Below are 18,741 nucleotides of genomic sequence, written 5' to 3' on the forward strand. Positions count from 1 at the left end.
TTTAGTAGTCTCAATTCACCTTTCTTCTTCCCTCTCCCATCCCGCGTTCCCCTCCAGCTGTTGCTTTCTCTCCATTTAATTCCCAGAGACTGTTTAATATGCTTGCTTCCTCTAAGGAGCAAGGAAATATTGATGGCAAAGGGCTCAGAGGGCCTTTCCAACTTCTCTGAGTTTTGTGAACTGAGGCCTTGCCTAGAAAGTATGAGGCAAGGGAAGGAAAGGGGAGAACTTGGATGAAGACTATGGGGAGAGGGAACCAAGAAGAGTGATGGAGGTGGCTAAATCAGAGCAGGACAGAATTGGTAGAAAAGAGCAAAAGACCTGGGAACAAAGGGCAAAAGGGTGAAAAATGGGAGGGCAGGAATAGAGACAGATCAGAAATCAGATCGGGGAATGGGATAAAGAAGATCAAGGAGAGATCAGGATTTAGGTATAAAACTAGAAGATAACAGCAACAGAAGGTATGGGGCATAAATTTATTCTTGTGCACAAACCAAAGTATTGTGACTCACACCCAACAAGCAAAGAAAAATTATCACTTTCCAGATTAAACGGCAAACGTAGCTGATGGTGGTCTTGGTGAGAAGGGAGTCCACACTCCTCTAAGATCGGAGATCAGGACCTGAAGCTGAAAAGAAGCAAGAGCTGGGGTGTTGAGGGATGGAGTGGTACTGAAAAGAGGTTTCTGGGTGTTTATCTGCTCTTTCCCAGGTAGTCACGGCAAGCTGTAGAAGACACACTGAAGGACAGACCCAAGGAAAGTCACACAGACACCAACTGTTCTTTCAACACTCAGCACACACCCTCACACCTCCCTTCTGCCATCATCCCCTTCCATTCTAACAAATACATTCTTCTCCCTCAAATTTTTTTTCCAATTCCCTTCTCACACACAGTTGGTTTCTTGTTACTCAACTTTACTTTTTCCCAATATGGCATTGTCCCTCACCATACTTCTGTCTGTGGCTCAATCACTTAAACTCATTTCTGCCATGCTTCTGGTTTCAGCCTCACTCTCCACACTCTGACTCTCTTCTCCTTTCTCTCGAGCTCATGAGGCAATGAAGCCAATGATCTGTTCATTCTCAGAGGGAATTTTCTTTTTTTTCATTTCCTGGGTACTGGGTTGCTCAGCACTGGCCTCTCAAGTTGCTAACTTTCTGAAATCCTGAGGAATAAATTATTTGTTCTATTCCTGGTCTAGCTGATATAACTCAGCCCATGCAAACTTTCCTGGCCCTTCAGTCTTTTCATGCTCCATAACTTTCACAAGATGCTGTACACCTGCTACAGACATTGGTCTCTAAGGAGTTATTCTCTAGTGAATCTCTTTCTCCCACTCAACTCCATTTGGGGATATCTGACCCTTCTATCAGTACAACAATAAGACTCAGATTGGGTCTTTATTTTGATCTCCTCTCTTACTCATGCCTCAGACGGAAGAGCATATCTGTGCGCGCACACACACACAGGCCTAGGTATATGCCAGCCAAGCTTGGGAAAGCAGAGTGGAGGGTGAGGGTGGCTTAGGGCAAACAACGGTCAGTTCAGTCTCTTTGCTGTGTGCCTGGTGGTGAGCTTCGTGCTTAAGGTCCCAGTGGTCACTTCTGCTCTGTTTACTTCTCACTGAACATTAAAATGAGGCCCACGGAGAAAAGCACAAATGTCAAGGAAGAGAGATCTGTGGAGGAATATGGGTGGAGAAGCCTGGAAATAAAGACAGAGATCCAGGCAAGGAAATGCAGAGACAAAGAGAGGCAAAGATACCAAAACAGACATAGTTGGTTGGAAAGCAGCAGGGAGGTAGAGAGTGAGGAGGAAGGTGGGGGACGGGGACATCAACTTGGAAACTATCTCTGGCAGGAGGCAATTTAGCCTCCAGATGCCAGTGACAGGGGGTGGCATAGGGTAGGAGAAGCAACTTTAGGAACTGGATGTTCCACCTCTCCTTGGTCCTGGGACCTGTGCCTGCTCACTGGTGCCCTGCCCCAGGCCTCCACACATGAGCCTGCAATCCTGTTCTGGTGGCTGAGAATCGGGGCCTGGCTACCTGGAAACCACAGGAGCTGGGAGAAGCCCCAAGGCCCCTGGGAGACTCTGGAGGAGGGGCTGGGCTAGGAACAGGGGCTGAGGCCAGCTCTGTTCTCCAGATGGGCTCATCCAGTGTAGTGGCTGCTCGCGGGGCAAGCACAGTGGGAACCAGGGGTTCTGCAGTGGGTTGGGGCGCCGGAGTGGAAAACCGGCGAATCTCCTGGACTCTGGCAGTTTTGGGGGGCCCTGAGGCGGTAGGGCCAGGAGTCGGGGGAACCTCATCAAAACAGAACATGGCAGTTTTAAGTTGATAGGGCTGATGCCGCATAAAATCTAGAGCCTTGATGCCCTGCTTGGGTGTTGCCCGAGGCCCCTGGGATTGGGCCTTAGGGAGAGTTCGGGCCGCCTGGGGGAAAAAGGGAGAGAGCAGTGGGTTGTAAGCAATAGGAGGTGGGGCACGGATGTTGGGTGAATATTTCCAGGAAGAGGGCAGAGACGGGGTAGGAGAAGGACTTCTAGGCCGAGGGCCAAGACCAGGACCAGGTGTACCTTCCACCACATACCTGTCCGCACGGCTCTGCCGCTTAGCAAACAGTTCCCCACCCCTGCCCTGCAGCCTTGGTGGCTCAGGGATTACAGCTGAGGAGACTGCCCCATTCACGAGCCCATCAGGGAGACCTCGAGATGGTGGCTTAGGAGCCACTGGGGGTGGAGTCTTAGGAGTCATAGGGGGCGGGGTCTTGGGAGCCACTGGAGGGGGGGTCTTAGGTGTCACGGGAGGCAGGGTCTTGTAACTCCTGGCCCCTACTGGCTGCATGAAGTTGCAGGCTTCAGCCCCGAGGCTCAGAGCATCCTCCTCAGGACCAGATTCTGCACCCGCGGCCCGGGGCTTTTCATCCAGGTTCTGTACCAGCGATAGCAGCTCGGGGTTGGGCGAGTTCTTCGTCTCCTCCTTTCCCGGCCGGAACATCTGCTTCCGGGTCCCCCGGCGCCGGGCCTCCTGCAGGATACCCGTGCGGGCAGCTGGCACAGAGATGCGCTGCTCCCGAGCGCTGGGGGGCTCAGGAGCCCCTGGGCCTGGGGCAGGCATCTCTGGGCGCGCAGAGGGTCGCAAAGGCGCAGATAGGAAGATAGAAGCTGTGGAGGTCATGGCAGCTGCGCTAGGAGGAGCGGGGGGCTCTGGGGTTCCGCCTGGAGTGACAGGCCGACTGGGGGCTGGGATGTACAGGGAGCTGGTGGCTGTCACAGGGCCCGAGGAGCGTGAGGTGCTGGGGGAACCAGAGACTGGCGCGTGACTGGGAACCCCTGACGAGAAGCTGGGCAGAGGGGTGGGCCCCTGCGGAGAAGACAAGAAGGGGGGTGGGGCGGGGCTAAGGCCCCCCAGGCTGTCGTTGCCCCTCCTGGGGGCTAGAGGCCGGAAAATAACCGAGGTGGTAGTTGGCCGCTGCCCTTTTAGGCCCGGGGTAAAGGGCCTGGCTGACCGGTTAAAGATGTTTGGAGCTGGGGTCGGGGCTCCACCACCTGGTTGGAAGGGTCTGGGGCTGGCTACAGGGACCGGCAATGGGCTGGGTGGGAGCACAGCCGCCTCTGGGGGAGCACTCTGGGCCCGAGGTGGTGACTGCAGGCCCTCCCCGTTGAGCATGGCTGCTGGTTCGGCCCGCGTCAGTTCCTGGGTGCTGGAGTCTGCGCGCTGGCGCTGCTGTTCAAAGAGCTGCACCCCTCGCCCAGAGACCTCACTCAGCTGCCCTCCCAGCCCAGAGCCCTGGCCCTCTGATGCTCTTGAGCCCGCCCTGGCAAGCTCCATGTCCAGATAGGGACTGTCCCAGTCAGATTGATTGGTGAGGCTACGGGCGTCGGAAAAGGCTTCTTCGTCCAGCTCCGACTCACTCGTGGGGGGAATGCCGTCCTCCTCCTCCTCAGCGCCCGTCCCAGCAGCAGCCCCGAAGCTCACCAGAGTGTACTTCTTGGCTCTCTGCCGCCGTTTCTTAAACATAAGCACCCCTTTGGAGTGGGGGTTGGGGGCTGCAGTGAGCAAGGATGCAATTGTCCTGCATTTGGTCTTGGCCTCTTTTATGCTTTTCTCTTGGAGGCTCTCTGCACGTTGCAGTTCTGGGGAGGCCAAGAAGTAAAATGGTCAGTGGGTCTTCCCAGCCTCTTCTAGTCCTGTTCCCCAAGGCTTTCACCTCCCATCCCAGCAAGCTCCCTCTTGCACTGGCCCGACCCACAATGTCCCCTGTGACAAAGTCCTCTGACTTAGGGGCAGAGCGGAGGGTGAAAGATGAAACCAGGGACAGTTAAAGATAAGACAAAGTCCAGTTGACTGCCCTGACACTGCTCTGACCACAGCCCTTCCATCCCATCTTACTGCTATTCTGCTCCTATCTTCTAAGAGATGTGCTCTTATCCACCCCACACACATTCCTCACCTACCTCCCATTCCTGACTGGCAATGGGAGGGGGAGGAGAAAGATGTGTCATTCTCCATGGCAGACAGGGAGAGAAGCAGGTCCCAGGGAGAGGAAAGATGAGAAGGAACACTTTCCACCCACCATAGGGACCATGTTAGGAGACTTCTCATGAAGCTTACGACTCATCCTCTCCGCTACCCCTTACCCCTATGATATGGACACAAAGAACCCTTAGCAATGAGGATCTTCATTCACAATTCCACCCCCCTCATGCAATCCACATCATACACATTCACAGAAATAACTCCCACCGCACAACACTTCAACAAGAATATCCGTCTAGTGAAAGTCCACTGTAGGCGTACTTTGTTCTATTTACTTTTCTCTCATTCACATATACCCCAGCTTACATACAGCTCCATTCACATACATATATGTAAATACATGTGCCCACGTAAAAACACCATCACTCAAATACATTCACACACCTACATGCTCTAGGTGGCCCTTCTTCCAGAGACCTCCCTGCAGAAACCCTGTTACTAACAGTATAGACAGAATTCTAAAGTTTATCTCGGCCTTCTAACTGCCAGGGCAGTCGTCTGGGCTTCACACCCCTGCTACTCACAGTCAGGGGTAGTCTCCATCCAAGATGCAGGAAAAGTCAGGGTGATGTTCTCCAAGGCAACACTCCAAATCTTTAGGATACCTCAAGGTCACCAGCTAAATATATTATTTCCCCCAAGCTGGGGATGGTAGTGGGGTGGGCTTCTTTGGGGGTCAGAACTGTCTCTACGTAGAGAGCTCAGGCAGCCACTGCCATCCAGGCACACAAGGACTATGTGCTAAAGGGAACCAGGGCAGGGCTTTCCATGCCATGTGGGGCCTGGGTAGGTGGGGCCAGGAAATGGGAGAGGCTGCCCTGCTGCGAGGACCCCGCCTTGCACATGGATACTCTCTGGTCCATGGTCCTCAGTTCCTCCTGAAAAATTATTGAAATTCCATCTACTTTCCACTCAAGGTACCACTCTCCTTTGTAATGAGCTCCTTTGTAATGAGCGTGGTACCTCGAGTGGAAAGTAGATGGAATTTTTTTCATTTTTGTCATTCCTCTCATCCCAGAGTTTATACCTCAGAATAGTGCTGTGGATGAGACAACAGGCCCTGGAGTCGGAGTTCAGTTCAGGTTTTTGGTTCTTGGGAGAGTTACCTCACCTCATTAAAGTTCGGTTTCCTCATCTGTAAATGAGGGTAGACAATGGCTACCTCATAGGATTGCTATAAGGATTAACTGAGATAATATAGTAAATTTAGCACTCAACACAGTGTGAAGGCCCACTATAACCATTACTATTAAAGCCTTCTTGACACTATACTTTCTTGATATATATGGACACTTTCTTGTTCACACATATCTTGTCCCACGACTCACACATATATGCCTTCATGTATTCATAATGTACTCACACACGCTCTGTTCCCATGAGTTTTCTACAGCTCTTGTGGTCACAAACCCCTTTGACATGTGACCATAGCATCACTGAGAAAGGGTCAGTGAAACTCTCCCGAGAAAAGGAGGAAGAGGACAGCAAAAAGAAGGAAAAAGAGAGTAAGACCTTTCCCAAAGACTGCCCTTCCTAAACTGTTGACATCTTCCCCTCCATTCTAGACCCCAGACTCTCATAGATATGGGAGGGTAGTACCTGCATAGAATGAGTCTTGGAGCTCAGGAACTGGGTCTGGGGCTTTGTCGTAGCTGACGTGGCTGAGGGGCTCTTGGCTGATGGGCTCAAAGGTCTCCATGCTGAGAAAGGCGGTGTTGGCTGGAGCAGGACCAGCTTGAGCCACCCCCCACGCCTTTTAAAGCCCCTTTGTCTTGTCCCCAGAGCTGGCAGCTGAATGAGCTCACTGTGCTATTTTTGGAACCTGGCCCTCTCCCTTCTCTGGGCTGCCCCACAAGTGCCGGTGTGATGGACGTGGGCACCTGCTTTCCCTTCCCCCAACCCCACCCCAGCAGACAATGAGGTCTGCTTGACTAAAAATACCTCTGAGCCAGTAGCTACAGTCTCATCCAGCATTATGGGAAGGGAGGGGGAGATAAGTGGAGAATTGAGGAAAGCATGGGATCCTAGGCACACATCTGGAATTCCTAGGATATTGGACACTCAGGGATGTCAGACTCTCAACTCTCATGTCCTTAGCCTCCATTCCAAACTCAGAGATACAAAGTTTTAAGGATCAGGAATCAAAATGGTGGAGGAGAGGAAAGAAATATAATTAGAGGGGGAATCCTGAGATTTCGGAGGTAACAAGAACGGTCTCTGTGGGAAAGGCACAGGAGGCATAGAGTAGGGAGAAAGTTTACCCTTAGACCTTGTTCTGTCGCTCACATCAAAAATAGCAAAGAGCCTGAGATAAGTGGAATGGGCTTTTTCTGCCCAGGCCAACATTCTTGCCTGAGATAAGGGCCAAAGCCAAAGCTCCCTCCCTCTGCCACTTCCCCGGGATCTCATGATCATCCCATAGCCTCTCAGTCCCCAGGAATCCTAACGGAACTTGCAAATGTCAAAGGTACCTGCAATTAACACTAAAAAGAACCCCTTGGCGGGGCGGTGGCTCATGCCTGTAATCCCAGCACTTTGGGAGGCTGAGGCGGGTGGATCACGAGGTCAGGAGTTCGAGACCAGCCTGGCCAACATAGTGAAACCCCGTCTCTACTAAAAATACAAAAAATTAGCCAGGCATGGTGGCGGGCACCTATAATCCCAGCTACTCGGGAGGCTGAAGCAGGAGAATCGCTTGAACCCAGGAGGCAGAGGTTGCAGTGAGCCAAGATTGCACTCCAGTCCGGGTGACAGTGCAAGACTCTGCCTCAAAAAGAAAAAAAAGAAAGAAAAAAAAAAAAAAAGAACCCCTGTAGCTTTGACCTACTTTTATTTATTAATTTTTATTATTTATTTATTTATTTATTTTTAAGACAGGGTCTTGGTCTGTTGCTCATGCTGGAGTGCAGTGGTGCAAACATGGCTCACTGCAGCCTAAACCTCCCAGGCTCAAGCAATCCTCCAGCCTCAGCCTCCCAAGTACCTGGGACCATAGACATGTGCCACCATGCTTGGCTAATTTTTAAATTTTTAGTGGAGACAAAGACTCACGATGTTGTCCAGACTGGTCTCAAACTTCTGGCTTCTGCCAGGAGCGGTGGCTCATGCCTGTAATCCCAGCACTTTGGGAGGCCGAGGCAGGCAGATCACCCGAGGTCAGGAGTTCGAGACCAGCCTGACCAATATGGTAAAACCCCATCTCTACTAAAAATACAAAAAATTAGCCAGGTGTGGTAGCAGGTGCCTGTAACCCCAGCTATTCGGGAGGCTGAGGCAGGAGAATCGCTTGAACCTGGGAGACGGAGGGTGCAGTGAGCCGAGATCACGCCATTGCATTCCAGCCTAGGCACAAGAGCCAAACTCCCATCTAAAAAAAAAAAAAACAAAAAAACTCCTGGGTTCATACTATCCTCCCACCTCAGCCTCCCAGAGTGCTGGGATTACAGGTATGAGCCACCTTGCCCAGCCTTCAACCTTCTTTTAAATACTTCAGTCTTGTGTCTGTACTCTGCTTTCACCCCATCATGACACACAATAACAGTTATCACCACCACCAAACCCTTCATCTATTTGTGTCCCTTTCCAATTTCCCTACTTACCCTGTTCCTTGGTTGAACTGAATCACCTTACCCTTTTGCCACATTGGTTCAAACAGCAAAAATAATGGGGGCCATGAGAGTAATTATGCTCCCCTTCTACTCTTCTTCTCCTGTCCCCAAGACTGTATCCAAGGGGCCCAAGGTAGGGAGAATGTATGGCTATAGAAGGGTAGATTTAAGACTCAGATTGAAGGATCCTGGCTGGGGAAAAGGGATTCAGGCACTCACTGGCTTGCTTGGCCTTCTGGGTGTAGGTGGTAGTAAGATCTTCTGCCACCGGGTGGGGAACAGGCCCCACCATAGGGATGAGATGAGGACCAGGCCGGAGAGGGCCATGGGGTAACAGCAGAGCCTCAGCTGGGGGTGGCTGAAGGGCTGCCCCATCCTCCCAAGACGGGGAGCTCACACGGCTGTCACCCTGGCTGGAAGGGCCAGGGATAGTAGGTACTGGCTCTGCAGGGCTGTCAGACAGGTAGACCTCATCAGGTGGGGCACCCGGAGGGGTGGGCCTTGTGGGGCCTCGGCGGCGAGGTCGGCGAGGCTTCTCCTGCGTGGCAGAACCATCAGCATCACTGTCAGTCTCTCCATAGTAAGCCTCACTATCAGGAGGTGAACGAAGACTCCCAGGCTGAAGAGGCTGAGGAACTGGAGCACCAGGGGGCTCAGGACTCAGTGGAGATAAGGGTGACAGCACCTGAAGCTCATGGGGAGATGGAGATTGCACAGGACCCTCGTCTGCTACCCTGGATAGGAAAGATGACAGAGCTTGAGAGATGGGTTAGGTACTGACAGCTTAAGAGGTCTGGAAGGGATAGAGGGAAGAGGTAAGGGAGAGAGAAGGCTGTCATACAGTTGGAATGGGTGAGCTGGGAAGAGTGAAGATATGAAGACAAACTGGGAGGTAAATGTGCTTAAAGGGCTGTGAGTGGAAATAGGCTTAGAGGAAGATGTCATGAGGAGACAGACCAGGGGTTGAAGTAGGCCCATCAGTCAAATACCCACCGACATCCCCATCCCTTAATTGCAGATACATTCAAGCCCTCTGGGAGGCAGACACAAACCATCTACACTCCAGCAGAAATGCACGAGCAGAAATAGGTACCTGTTAGTTGCTAAAGCCAGGCCAGTGAGACACAGAGCTGAGACAGGCAATGGGAGTCCTGGATTAGGGGAAGAGAAGAGGAGGGAGGTCCATACCGCTGCACAGTGAGGACAAGCTGATTTCCTGAGGCATCGATGAGGCTCATGGCACTAGCATGGGAGAGGTTGGTGCAAGAGACCCCATTGATTGCCAAGAGCTGGTCCTTCTCTCGGAGTCCTGCTCTGCCAGCCTGGCTCCGTCTTCGAATCTGAGATGTTGAAGGAGACATTGTAGGTAAGAGAGGGCTCCAAAGGGAATAGAATGAAAGGAAAAGACAGGAAGGACCCATAGGAGGGGATTTTACTTTGTAGGGTAAGAAAGGTGGGGAGATGCATGGAAGTGGCTGAAGTTGAAGTGGTCTGTCTAGAGGGAAGAAAGTATACAGATTGGAGAAAGAAATACACTATATAGTGGGAAATAGGGTAACCACTGAATTAAAGAGGCTTGGGAAGAACCACATGGGGTAGGTACTAGAAATGGTGGTTATTGGCTGGGTGCAGTGGCTCACACCTGTAAGCCACTTTGGGAGGCCTAGGCGGGTGGATCACTTGAGGTCAGGAGTTCAAGACCAGCCTGGCCAACGGGTGAAACCCTGTCTCTACTAAAAATACAAAAATCAGCCGGCCGTGGTGGCGGGCATATGTAGTCCCAGATACTTGGGAGGCTGAGGCAGAAGAATCACTTGAACCCAGGAAGCAGAAGTTGCAGTGAGCCAAGATTACATCACTGTACTCCAGCCTGGGCAATAGAGTAAGACTGTGGCAAAAAGAAAAAAAAAAAGAAAAAAAGAAAAACGAAAAGGAATGTTGGTTATCTCTATATCTCTATAAGCTTTTTCTTCAAAGGCAGTATCTATATTGGCCGGTAATTCTCTACTAGGCCTTGGAACCCCAGGTGCCATTACACAGTCAAGATTTTAGAACAGTACTCCAGGTTGGAGGGAGTCCAGTGGGATTCTGGGAGATTGTGATTATTTGGGTATATGTGTGCCACGTGTACACACAAATGTATGTATGCCAAAGTAATAATAGTAGTAGTGGCTACCATTTACTGAGTTTTTACTAAGTGTTGGGCACTGTGCTACATGTATTATTGCATTTAATCCTTAGAATGGTTCCATGAAGTAGGTACAAGTACTATTATTACCCACATTTTACAGTTCGGAAAACTAAGCCTGTAGGGTGAAACCAAAAGGGTAATGACTTTGTCTGTGAAGCCAGATCTTGCCATAACCCTCCTAGCACCTAAAAAAGTCTTGCCTAGTGAGAGAAAGGATCTGACCTAGGGAAAGAGCACTGAAGGCATGGGCAGAGCAGGGTGAGCCAGGGTAGGACTGGGCTGGCCTAGGCTGTGCGAGGCAGTTTCAGTTCATCACATATCAGTTTAGTCAGAGAGAAATTAGAACCTTCCCTGTATTTCTGGAGTTTGAAGTAGAGGCACATACCCAAGAGAACAAACACTGGATGACCAGAGCTGGGCCTCTGATACCACAGTGCTGCAGGGAACTGAAACAGAGTTTTTCTTTTTCCTCTGCTCCCTGAAAACCAAGAATTCTGTTTTCTAATAGACCCCCCACAAGAAGCCTGTGGTCAGATGCTACTCCCACTATGAGACTTGAGCATGCTTCCCTGCCCACTACCCACCCCATCTTCACAGCCTCCCACCCCCCCCCAAACCCCACCATATGCCACCACACATCTCTTCCCAGAAGCCCTTGGGTTCCCTTTCCCTGAAGCCTCATTTCAGGGGCTCTCCCTTACCTTAGACACCTGTAAGGGTTTCCTCTGCTCGGCACCCCCCTGAAGTCGGAAGCCCCAGGGGGCTCCCCCTGATAGTGTGACCAGCACCTCCTCCTCAGCACCCATCACTCAGCTTGGCCTATGGCCCCCGGAGTTGGAACAGTGTCTCAGGGAGAGAAGTTGAAGTGCTCGAACCTCGTCCGGCCTTCCTGTCCGGCTGTCCTGCTCCTGCTGCCCCAGGCCTCCCCCCCACACCACACACCACAGGCAGGCAACTTGGCCCTGGGATCATTACAGTCCAGCACACGTGTCCCATCAATCGCAGATGTGCTCAAAATAGATGCTGCTTGTACTCCCCTCCCTCCCCCATCTGTGTTAGTCCTAGAGCTAATTATAGTACAAACTTCTGCCCTCCATGTTCCCCATTCTCCTGCATGGGCCTTTTATTCAGGACTAATACAAACTCTCTAGGCTCTATAACCAATGGACACCCTTTCAGGAACTGTGCCTTCTCTAATAGGACCAGGGGCTAATCTCGACTGCTTTCCTCCAAAGACCATTCATTTCAAAGTAGCAGCAGCAGGGGCTTCAATACCATAGCCGGCAAAGAATGGCTGGGCTTGCTCCAAGATCCCAGGAAAGAATGCACCCTCGCTATATAAATTTATTTGTTAATTAAAATGGTGGGCTAGGCATGGTGGCTCACATCTATAATCCTAGCACTTTGGGAGGCCAAGGTGGGTGGATTTCTTGAGTTCAGGAATTTGAGATCAGCCTGGGTAACATGGTGAGACATGCCCCCATCTCTATTTTTTTATTATTAAAAAATGTTAAAAACAAAACAAAACAAAACTATAGGCCAGGCGCGGTGGCTCACGCCTGTAATCCAAGCACTTTGGGAGGCCAAGGCGGACGGATCACGAGGTCAGGAGATGAAGACCACCCTGGCTAACACGGTGAAACCCCGTCTCTACTAAAAATACAAAAAATTAGCCGGGCGTGGTGGCAGGTGCCTGTAGTCCCGGCTACTCAGGAGGCAGAGGCAGGAGAATGGCGTGAACCCGGGAGGCGGAGCTTGCGGTGAGCCAATGTCGTGCCACTGCACTCCAGCCTGGGTGACAGAGCGAGACTCCGTCTCAAAAAAAAAAAATAATTAATTAAAAAACTATAAAAAAAAATTACCTATTGCAATACATACGTGGTCATGGAAAGGTATGTAGGTGTGTGTAAACATACCAAACCATATTAATAGAATCTCTACTTGTCTCTAGGTTTCCATTACAAGAATGTCTCTGTTACAAGGCACAACATTATGGTGCTATAACTGTGATTATCAAAGGCTACAGAGTTTCATAAAATAGCTGCCCACCTAGTGTATGCTAAATACTGTTTGCCTTGGTATATGCCTCTGTGTCCTAGAAACACTTGGGCTGGGTGCAGTAGCTCATGCCTCTAATCCCAGCACTTTGAGAGGCTGAGGCAGGTGGATCGCTTGAGCCCAGGAGTTCAAGACCAACCTGGGTAACATGGTGAGACCCTGTTTCGACAAAAAAATTTAGCCAGGCCTGCCTGGTCATATGCTCCTGTAGTCCCAGCTACTTGGGAGATTGACATGGGAGGGTTGCTTGAGCCCTGGAGGTTGAAGCTGCAGTGAGTCATGATCCTGCCACTGCACTCTAGCACTCTAGCCTGGGTGACAGAGTGAGACCCTGTCTCCAAAAAAAAAAAAAGAAAAGAAAAGAAAAAGAAAAAGGAAGAAAGAAAAAAGAGATCTCCAAGAAGAAAATACTTGGGATTTTGGGGTCAGAAGAAATGAACTTGGGTTTTTTGTTTTGTTTTTTTTTGAGATGGAGTCTTACCCTGATGCCCAGGCTGGAGTGCAATGGAGATCTTGGCTCACTGCAACCTCTGCTTCCCAGGTTCAAACGATTCTCCTGCCTCAGCCTCCTGAGTAGCTGGGACTACAGGCATGTGCCACCACACTTAGCTAGCTAATTTTTGTATTTTTAGTAGAGACGGGGTTTCACCATGTTAGCCAGGCTGGTCTCGAACCCCTGATCTCGTGATCCACCCACTTCGGCTTCCCAAAGTGCTGGGATTACACTGTGCCTGGCCTTTTTTTTTTCTTTTTTTTTTTAAGACAGAGTTTCGCTCTTGTTGCCCACACTGGAGTGCAATGGTGAGGTCTCAGCTCACTGCTATGTCCACCTCCCAGGTTCAAGCGATTCTCCTCTCTCAGCCTCCCAAGTAGCTGACACTACAGGCGCCCGCCACTACGCCTGGCTAATTTTTGTACTTTTAGTAGAGACGGGGTTTCTCCATGTTGATCAGGCTGGTCTTAAACTCCCGACCTCAGGTGATCTGCCTGCCTTGGTATCCCAAAGTGCTGGGATTACAGGCATGAGCCACCACGCCCAGGTTGAAGTTGGGTTCTTCTCCCATCACTTAGTAGCTGTGTGATCTCAGACAGGGCAGTCACTTGGCCTCATCAGTAAAAAGAGGATCTAGGCCAGACTCGGTGGCTTACGCCTGTAATCCCAGCACGTTGGGAGGCCAAGGTGGACAGATCACCTGAGGTCGGGAGTTTGAGACCAGCCTGATGACCATGGAGAAACCCTGTCTCTACTAAAAATACAAAAATTAGCCAGGCATGGTGGCACATGCCTGTTGTCCCAGCTACTTGAGAAGCTGAGGCAGGAAAATCGCTTGAACCCAGGAGGCGGAGGTTGTGATGAGCCAAGATTGGGCCATTGCACTCCAGCCTGAGCAACAAGAGCGAAACTCCCATCTCAAAAAAAAAAAGGGAGGATTTAAGTATCTATTCATTCTCTATTCATTCACTATTCACACATTTACTGAGTGTTAGCTACATGTCAGCCATTGTGCTATACCAATGGATTTCAATTAACCTTCAGTGCATATTAAAATCACCTAGAAAACTTTTACAGCTACTGAGTCCCTAAGAAAAGACAGCATATCAGCATATAGGATTAAATGATGATGCAATGAAGTTTTACACACACACACACATCCTTAGGGACAGATTTTATTGGTCTGGTACCTGGTAGTGGCATTTTAAAAAGCACCACAAGGCCGAGTGCAGTGGCTCACGCCTGTAATCCTAGCACTTTGGGAGGCTGAGGCAGGTGGATCACCTCAGGTCAGAAGTTTGAGACCAACCTGGCCAACATGGTGAAACTCCATCTCTACTCATAATACAAAAATTAGCCAGGCATGGTCGCACATGCCTGTAATCCCAGCTACTTGGGAGGCTGGAGAATCGCTTGAACGCGTGAGGGAGAGGTTGCAGTGAGCCGAGATCACACCACTGCACTCCAGCCTGGGCAACAAGAGCGAAACTCTGTCTCAAAAATGAAAATAAAAATAAAAAGCACCACAGATGATTCTAATATGCAACCAAGGTTGAGAACCACTGAGTGCAGATATAGAAACCAATAAATTGCAACACATTAGTCTCTATCCTCAGGAAACTATGGTACCGAGCTGGGCATGGTGGTTTATGCCTGTAATCCCAGCACTTCGGAAGGCCGAGGCGGGCAGATCGCTTGAGCCCAGGAGTTTGAGACCAGCCTGGGTAACATGGTGAAACCGTTTCTACAAAAAATACAAAACTTAGCTAGCTAAGCGTGGTGGCACATGCCTGTAGTCCTAGCTACTAGGGAGGCTGAGCAGGGAGGATCACTTGAGCCTGGGAGGCAGAGGTTGAAGATCGTGCCACTGCACTCCAGCCTGGGTGACAGAGACCCTGTCTCAAATAGGAAAAAAAACAGGTGGGGTGGGGGGGAAGAAAGAAACTGAAGCTAGGATCTACCACTTACCAGGGGTGCAACCTTTTTTTAAGACGGAGTCTTGCTCTGTGTCCCAGGCTGGAGTGCAGTGGTGCAATCTTGGTTCACTGCAACCTCCGTCTCCTGGGTTCAAGTGATTCTCCTGCCTCAGCCTCCTGAGTAGTCGGGATTATAGGCATGCACCACCACATCCAGCTATTTTGTATTTTTGGAAGAGACAGGGTTGGCCAGGCTGGTCTCAAACTCCTGACTTCAGGTGATCCATCTGTCTCGGACTCCCATACTGCTGGGATTACAGGCATGAGCCACCACGCCCGGTCCTAGGGGTGTAACCTTAAGCAAGACAGAGGATACTTTCCTATATTGATGAGTCAAGTGGGATGAATCATGTGAAAATGCTTAGCAGAGGACCCAGTTTAGGTCAGGTGCTCAACATATGTTAGTGGAATTTGGCAAATTTTTCATCTAGACTAGTGGTTCTCAATCAGCAATGGAATCACCTGGAGGGCCTTAAACCATAGCTTGCTGGGCCCCACCTCCAGAATTTCTGGCTCTTATCTACGCAAAGTGGGTCTGAAATTTGCATTTCAAGCAAGTTTCCAGGTGATACTGCTGATTCAAGGATCACACTTTGAGAACCACTGACTAAAAACTGATAGGTCAGGTGTGGTGGCTTCACACCTGTAATCTCAGCAATTTGGAAGGCTAAAATGGGAGGAATTTGAGACCATCCTGGGCAACACAGGGAGACCTAATCTCTACAAAAAATTAGCCAGATGTGGTGGCACATACCTGTAGCCCCAGCTACTGAACTACCCAGCTACTCCTGCTGAGGTAGGAGGACCACTGGAGCCCAGCCTGAGCAACAGAGCAAAACCGTCTCTAAAACAAACCAACAGGCTGGGCGCGGTAACTCATGCCTGTAATCCCAGCACTTTGGAAGGCCAAGGGGGGTGGATCACGAGGTCAGGAGATCAAGACTATCCTGGCCAACATGGTGAAATCCTGTCTATACTAAAAATACAAAAATTAGCTGGGGTGGTGGTGCATGTCTGTAATCCCAGCTACTCGGGAGGCCGAGGCATGAGAATTACGTGAACCCAGGAGGCAGAGGTTGCAGTGAGCCAAGATTGGGCCACTGCACTCACTCCAGCCTGGAGACAGAGCAAGACTGTCTCAAAACAAAACAACAGAGGACAGGAACAATCTACCTGTTTAGTGTAGCTTAATGCCTAATATATAGTTTCTAGCACAGCCTAAAGTGCAAATTTTTCAGTGAATAAACCACTCTGTGCCTCAGAATAACTGATATTTACTGTCAATAATATGAGAACAAACACTTTTGTTCACTGCTGTATTTCCAGAACCAAGAACATGGCTTGGCACACAATGTAAGCGCTCAAGGGGTTCACCCTGCCTGCTGCCTCGACAGAGCTGATTTATCAAGACCACGGAATTTCAATGGACAAAGAGTAATTCACGCAGAGCCAGCTGTGTGGGAGACCAGAGTTTTATTATTACCAAATTAGTCTCCCTGAGCATTCGAGGAGCAGATAATTTGGCGAGTAGGAGCTTGTGAAGTGGGGAGTGCTGATTGGTCAGGTTGAAGATGGACTCATAGGGAGTCGAAGTGAGGTTTTCTTGCTGTTTTCTGTTCCTGGGTGGGATGGCAGAACTGATTGAGCCAGGTTACCGGTCTAGGTGGTGTCAGCTGATCCAACCAGTGCAGGGTCTGCAAAATATCTCAGGCACTAATCTTAGGTTTTACAATAGTGATGTTATTCCTGAGAGCAATTTGGGGAGGTTCAGACTCTTGGAGCCAGAGGCTGCATGACCCCTAAACTGTAATTTGTAATCTTGTAGCTAATTTGTTAGTCCTGTAAAGGCAGACTGGTCCCCAGGCAAGAAGGGGGTCTTTTCGGGAAGGGGCTATTATCAATTTGTTTCAGAGTCAAACCATAAACTGAATTCCTCCCCAAAGTTAGTTCCACTACACCCAGGAATGAATAAGGACAGCTTAAAGGTTAGAAGCAAGATGGAGTCGGTTAGGTCTGATTTCTTCCACTATCATAATTTCCTCAGTTGTAATTTTGCAAAGGCAGTTTCAACAGCAGTGCTTGAAAAATTACTAAATCAATAAATAGTACTGAAAAGTTCAAATGAGGTCATATATACGAAAAAGAAATCCTACCATTGTTAGCTATAATTACTTTGCCATTAAACGGGGTAATAATAATTACTGCAAGAATTGTAACTCTTCCAACAGAGAGCAGACATCTTTTGACTCTGATAAAGCTCTGCACCTAAACGAAGGCGCTGTATAAAAATGGTTAATAACAATTGACCTTTACTGAGTGCTTACTATGATGCCAAGCGGCCTACGTGGCCAAATTTCATCCTCTCAAGTTCTTACACGGGATTATTATTCCCATTTTACAAACTGCAGAGCCAGACCTCAGACCCCTACATGCACGCTGACAAGTTGTAGCCCTTTACCACCACCACACGTTCCGCAAATCTCATGACCAGCAAAGGCCATGGGTGAGATCAACCCAGCGGACGGAAATCGACGGGGTCAGGGGTCAGCAGGAAGTGACTACAAGCCTCTAGCTCAGAGGTCACTAATATGTCACAGGCAGAGTGATGGGGCATTATTAAAGATAGTTTGACAAATTGTTTTTAATCTCATCTCTGTTGGTGAGGCCGTAAAGTGACCGGAACATCTGAAAAAAAATCTCAGGAGGGAAATACATACGACTCAGCAGAGGCGCCCAAGCGGCGGCCATGACGGGAAGATGAAAGTGGCCCATGAGCAGTTCCCGAAACGCAGACGTGGCAGAAGGAGTGGCCCGGCCCTAAAGCGTGGAGGAGGAACTTCCGGGGGTGACGCGACGGCCCCCTCGGAACCGGAAGTGGAGCCTGGGAGCCTTGACGTTAGGAACGAAGTCTAACCTGGATCTGGAGCCGGGTGAGGAGTGGCATCGGGAGGTTGGTGGGTAGGAAAGCGAAGGAGAGGTCAGGGTATTATAGGACAGATTGGGGTCCGGTTTCAGAAAGAAGGGAGGAGCCTGGGGGCGGGGCCTGGGAAGAGACCCTCACCTCGCGCATCCACTATCCGGGAGCAGGTCCTAGACCCTCCCTTCGTCTCCCGGCCCAGATTCCGGCTCCTGCTTCCTGCCCCGAGCCTGTTAAAAGGTGCAAGACGCTTGGGCTCTGTGCTTAACAGAGCAGCCGCCTCTCTTATCGTGGCTTTAGAAGCCGACTTGGCCTCTCGGTCTTGATCCTCGGCTCTCCGAGGCTCCATGGCTTGACTACTCTCAGAGTTCTAGGAAGCGTGCCCCGCCCCCTTGGGTTGTCACCCTCGACTGTCCACCCAGAATGGAGTCGAGATTTCAGTCTGACTCCAAGCTCTTGAATGTGTTTGAGGGAATTATTTTCTGGAGAAGAAGCTCCTTTCTTTACCCCTCCCCCCGACTTTGGAAAGGTAAAGGGAGGGGACATATTTTAAACTTAGTGTCAGTGACCTGTGTAAGGTTTAGGATTTGGAAGAACAGCTACTGAGATAACTTTGAGTTTAAAGAGTTTTAGACGAGGATCAGCTCATTTTCTATAGTCAAGGTGGCCCTTCTAGCAAAGGGGGAGAGGCCCCTTGTTCCCTCTGCAGCAACTCTGAATGCTCCTGCTTCCTGGGCCTCTTCTGTCTGTAGGATAATTGGAATGATACAGCTGTTGAAAGTAGATGTGATGAGATAGTTTTCTTGGAAAGACCTTATCTAGAAAAGGCCCTCTTAATTCATCCCTGTGTTGGTGAGCAAGATTGTAATAATTTTGATGGTGGCTGAGATTCGTAACAATTGTAATGGGAGCAGAAACAGGAGAGTTGGAGAAGTGCATTGAAATTTAGAATATT

General features: G+C 49.9%; 2 protein-coding genes across 5 annotated transcripts in view; one reads left to right on the forward strand and one right to left on the reverse strand.

Annotated features, from left to right (window-relative positions):
* Positions 1 to 1,109: 1,109 nt before the first annotated feature.
* On the reverse strand, positions 1,110 to 17,711 carry SYNPO2L (synaptopodin 2 like). 3 transcript variants are annotated; one of them, XM_023204943.1, is made up of 4 exons: positions 11,044 to 11,148; positions 9,340 to 9,491; positions 8,371 to 8,885; positions 1,110 to 4,140 (listed from the first exon to the last, which is right to left on the reverse strand). In XM_023204943.1, exons 1-4 carry the CDS (start codon positions 11,146 to 11,148, stop codon positions 1,973 to 1,975), a joined length of 2,940 nt encoding a protein of 979 aa, XP_023060711.1. In that variant the 3' UTR covers positions 1,110 to 1,972. The 3 variants fall into 3 exon arrangements, 2 of the variants coding, with proteins under 2 accessions (XP_023060711.1, XP_023060712.1); XM_023204944.3 differs by lacking the exons at positions 8,371 to 8,885; positions 9,340 to 9,491; positions 11,044 to 11,148 and adding an exon at positions 6,143 to 6,256; XR_002730127.2 differs by lacking the exons at positions 1,110 to 4,140; positions 8,371 to 8,885; positions 9,340 to 9,491; positions 11,044 to 11,148 and adding exons at positions 16,326 to 16,563; positions 17,587 to 17,711.
* SEC24C (SEC24 homolog C, COPII coat complex component) overlaps positions 17,651 to 18,741 on the forward strand; it is a 29,685-nt gene continuing 28,594 nt past the window's right edge. For both annotated transcript variants that reach the window (XM_023204940.2, XM_023204941.2), the window contains exon 1: positions 17,651 to 17,799. The gene's annotated coding sequence lies outside the window, so the exon portion shown is untranslated. The remainder of the gene's footprint in view (positions 17,800 to 18,741) is intronic.

The sequence above is a fragment of the Piliocolobus tephrosceles genome, chromosome 9, assembly GCF_002776525.5.
Source record: "Piliocolobus tephrosceles isolate RC106 chromosome 9, ASM277652v3, whole genome shotgun sequence".
Classification (NCBI taxonomy): domain Eukaryota; kingdom Metazoa; phylum Chordata; class Mammalia; order Primates; family Cercopithecidae; genus Piliocolobus; species Piliocolobus tephrosceles.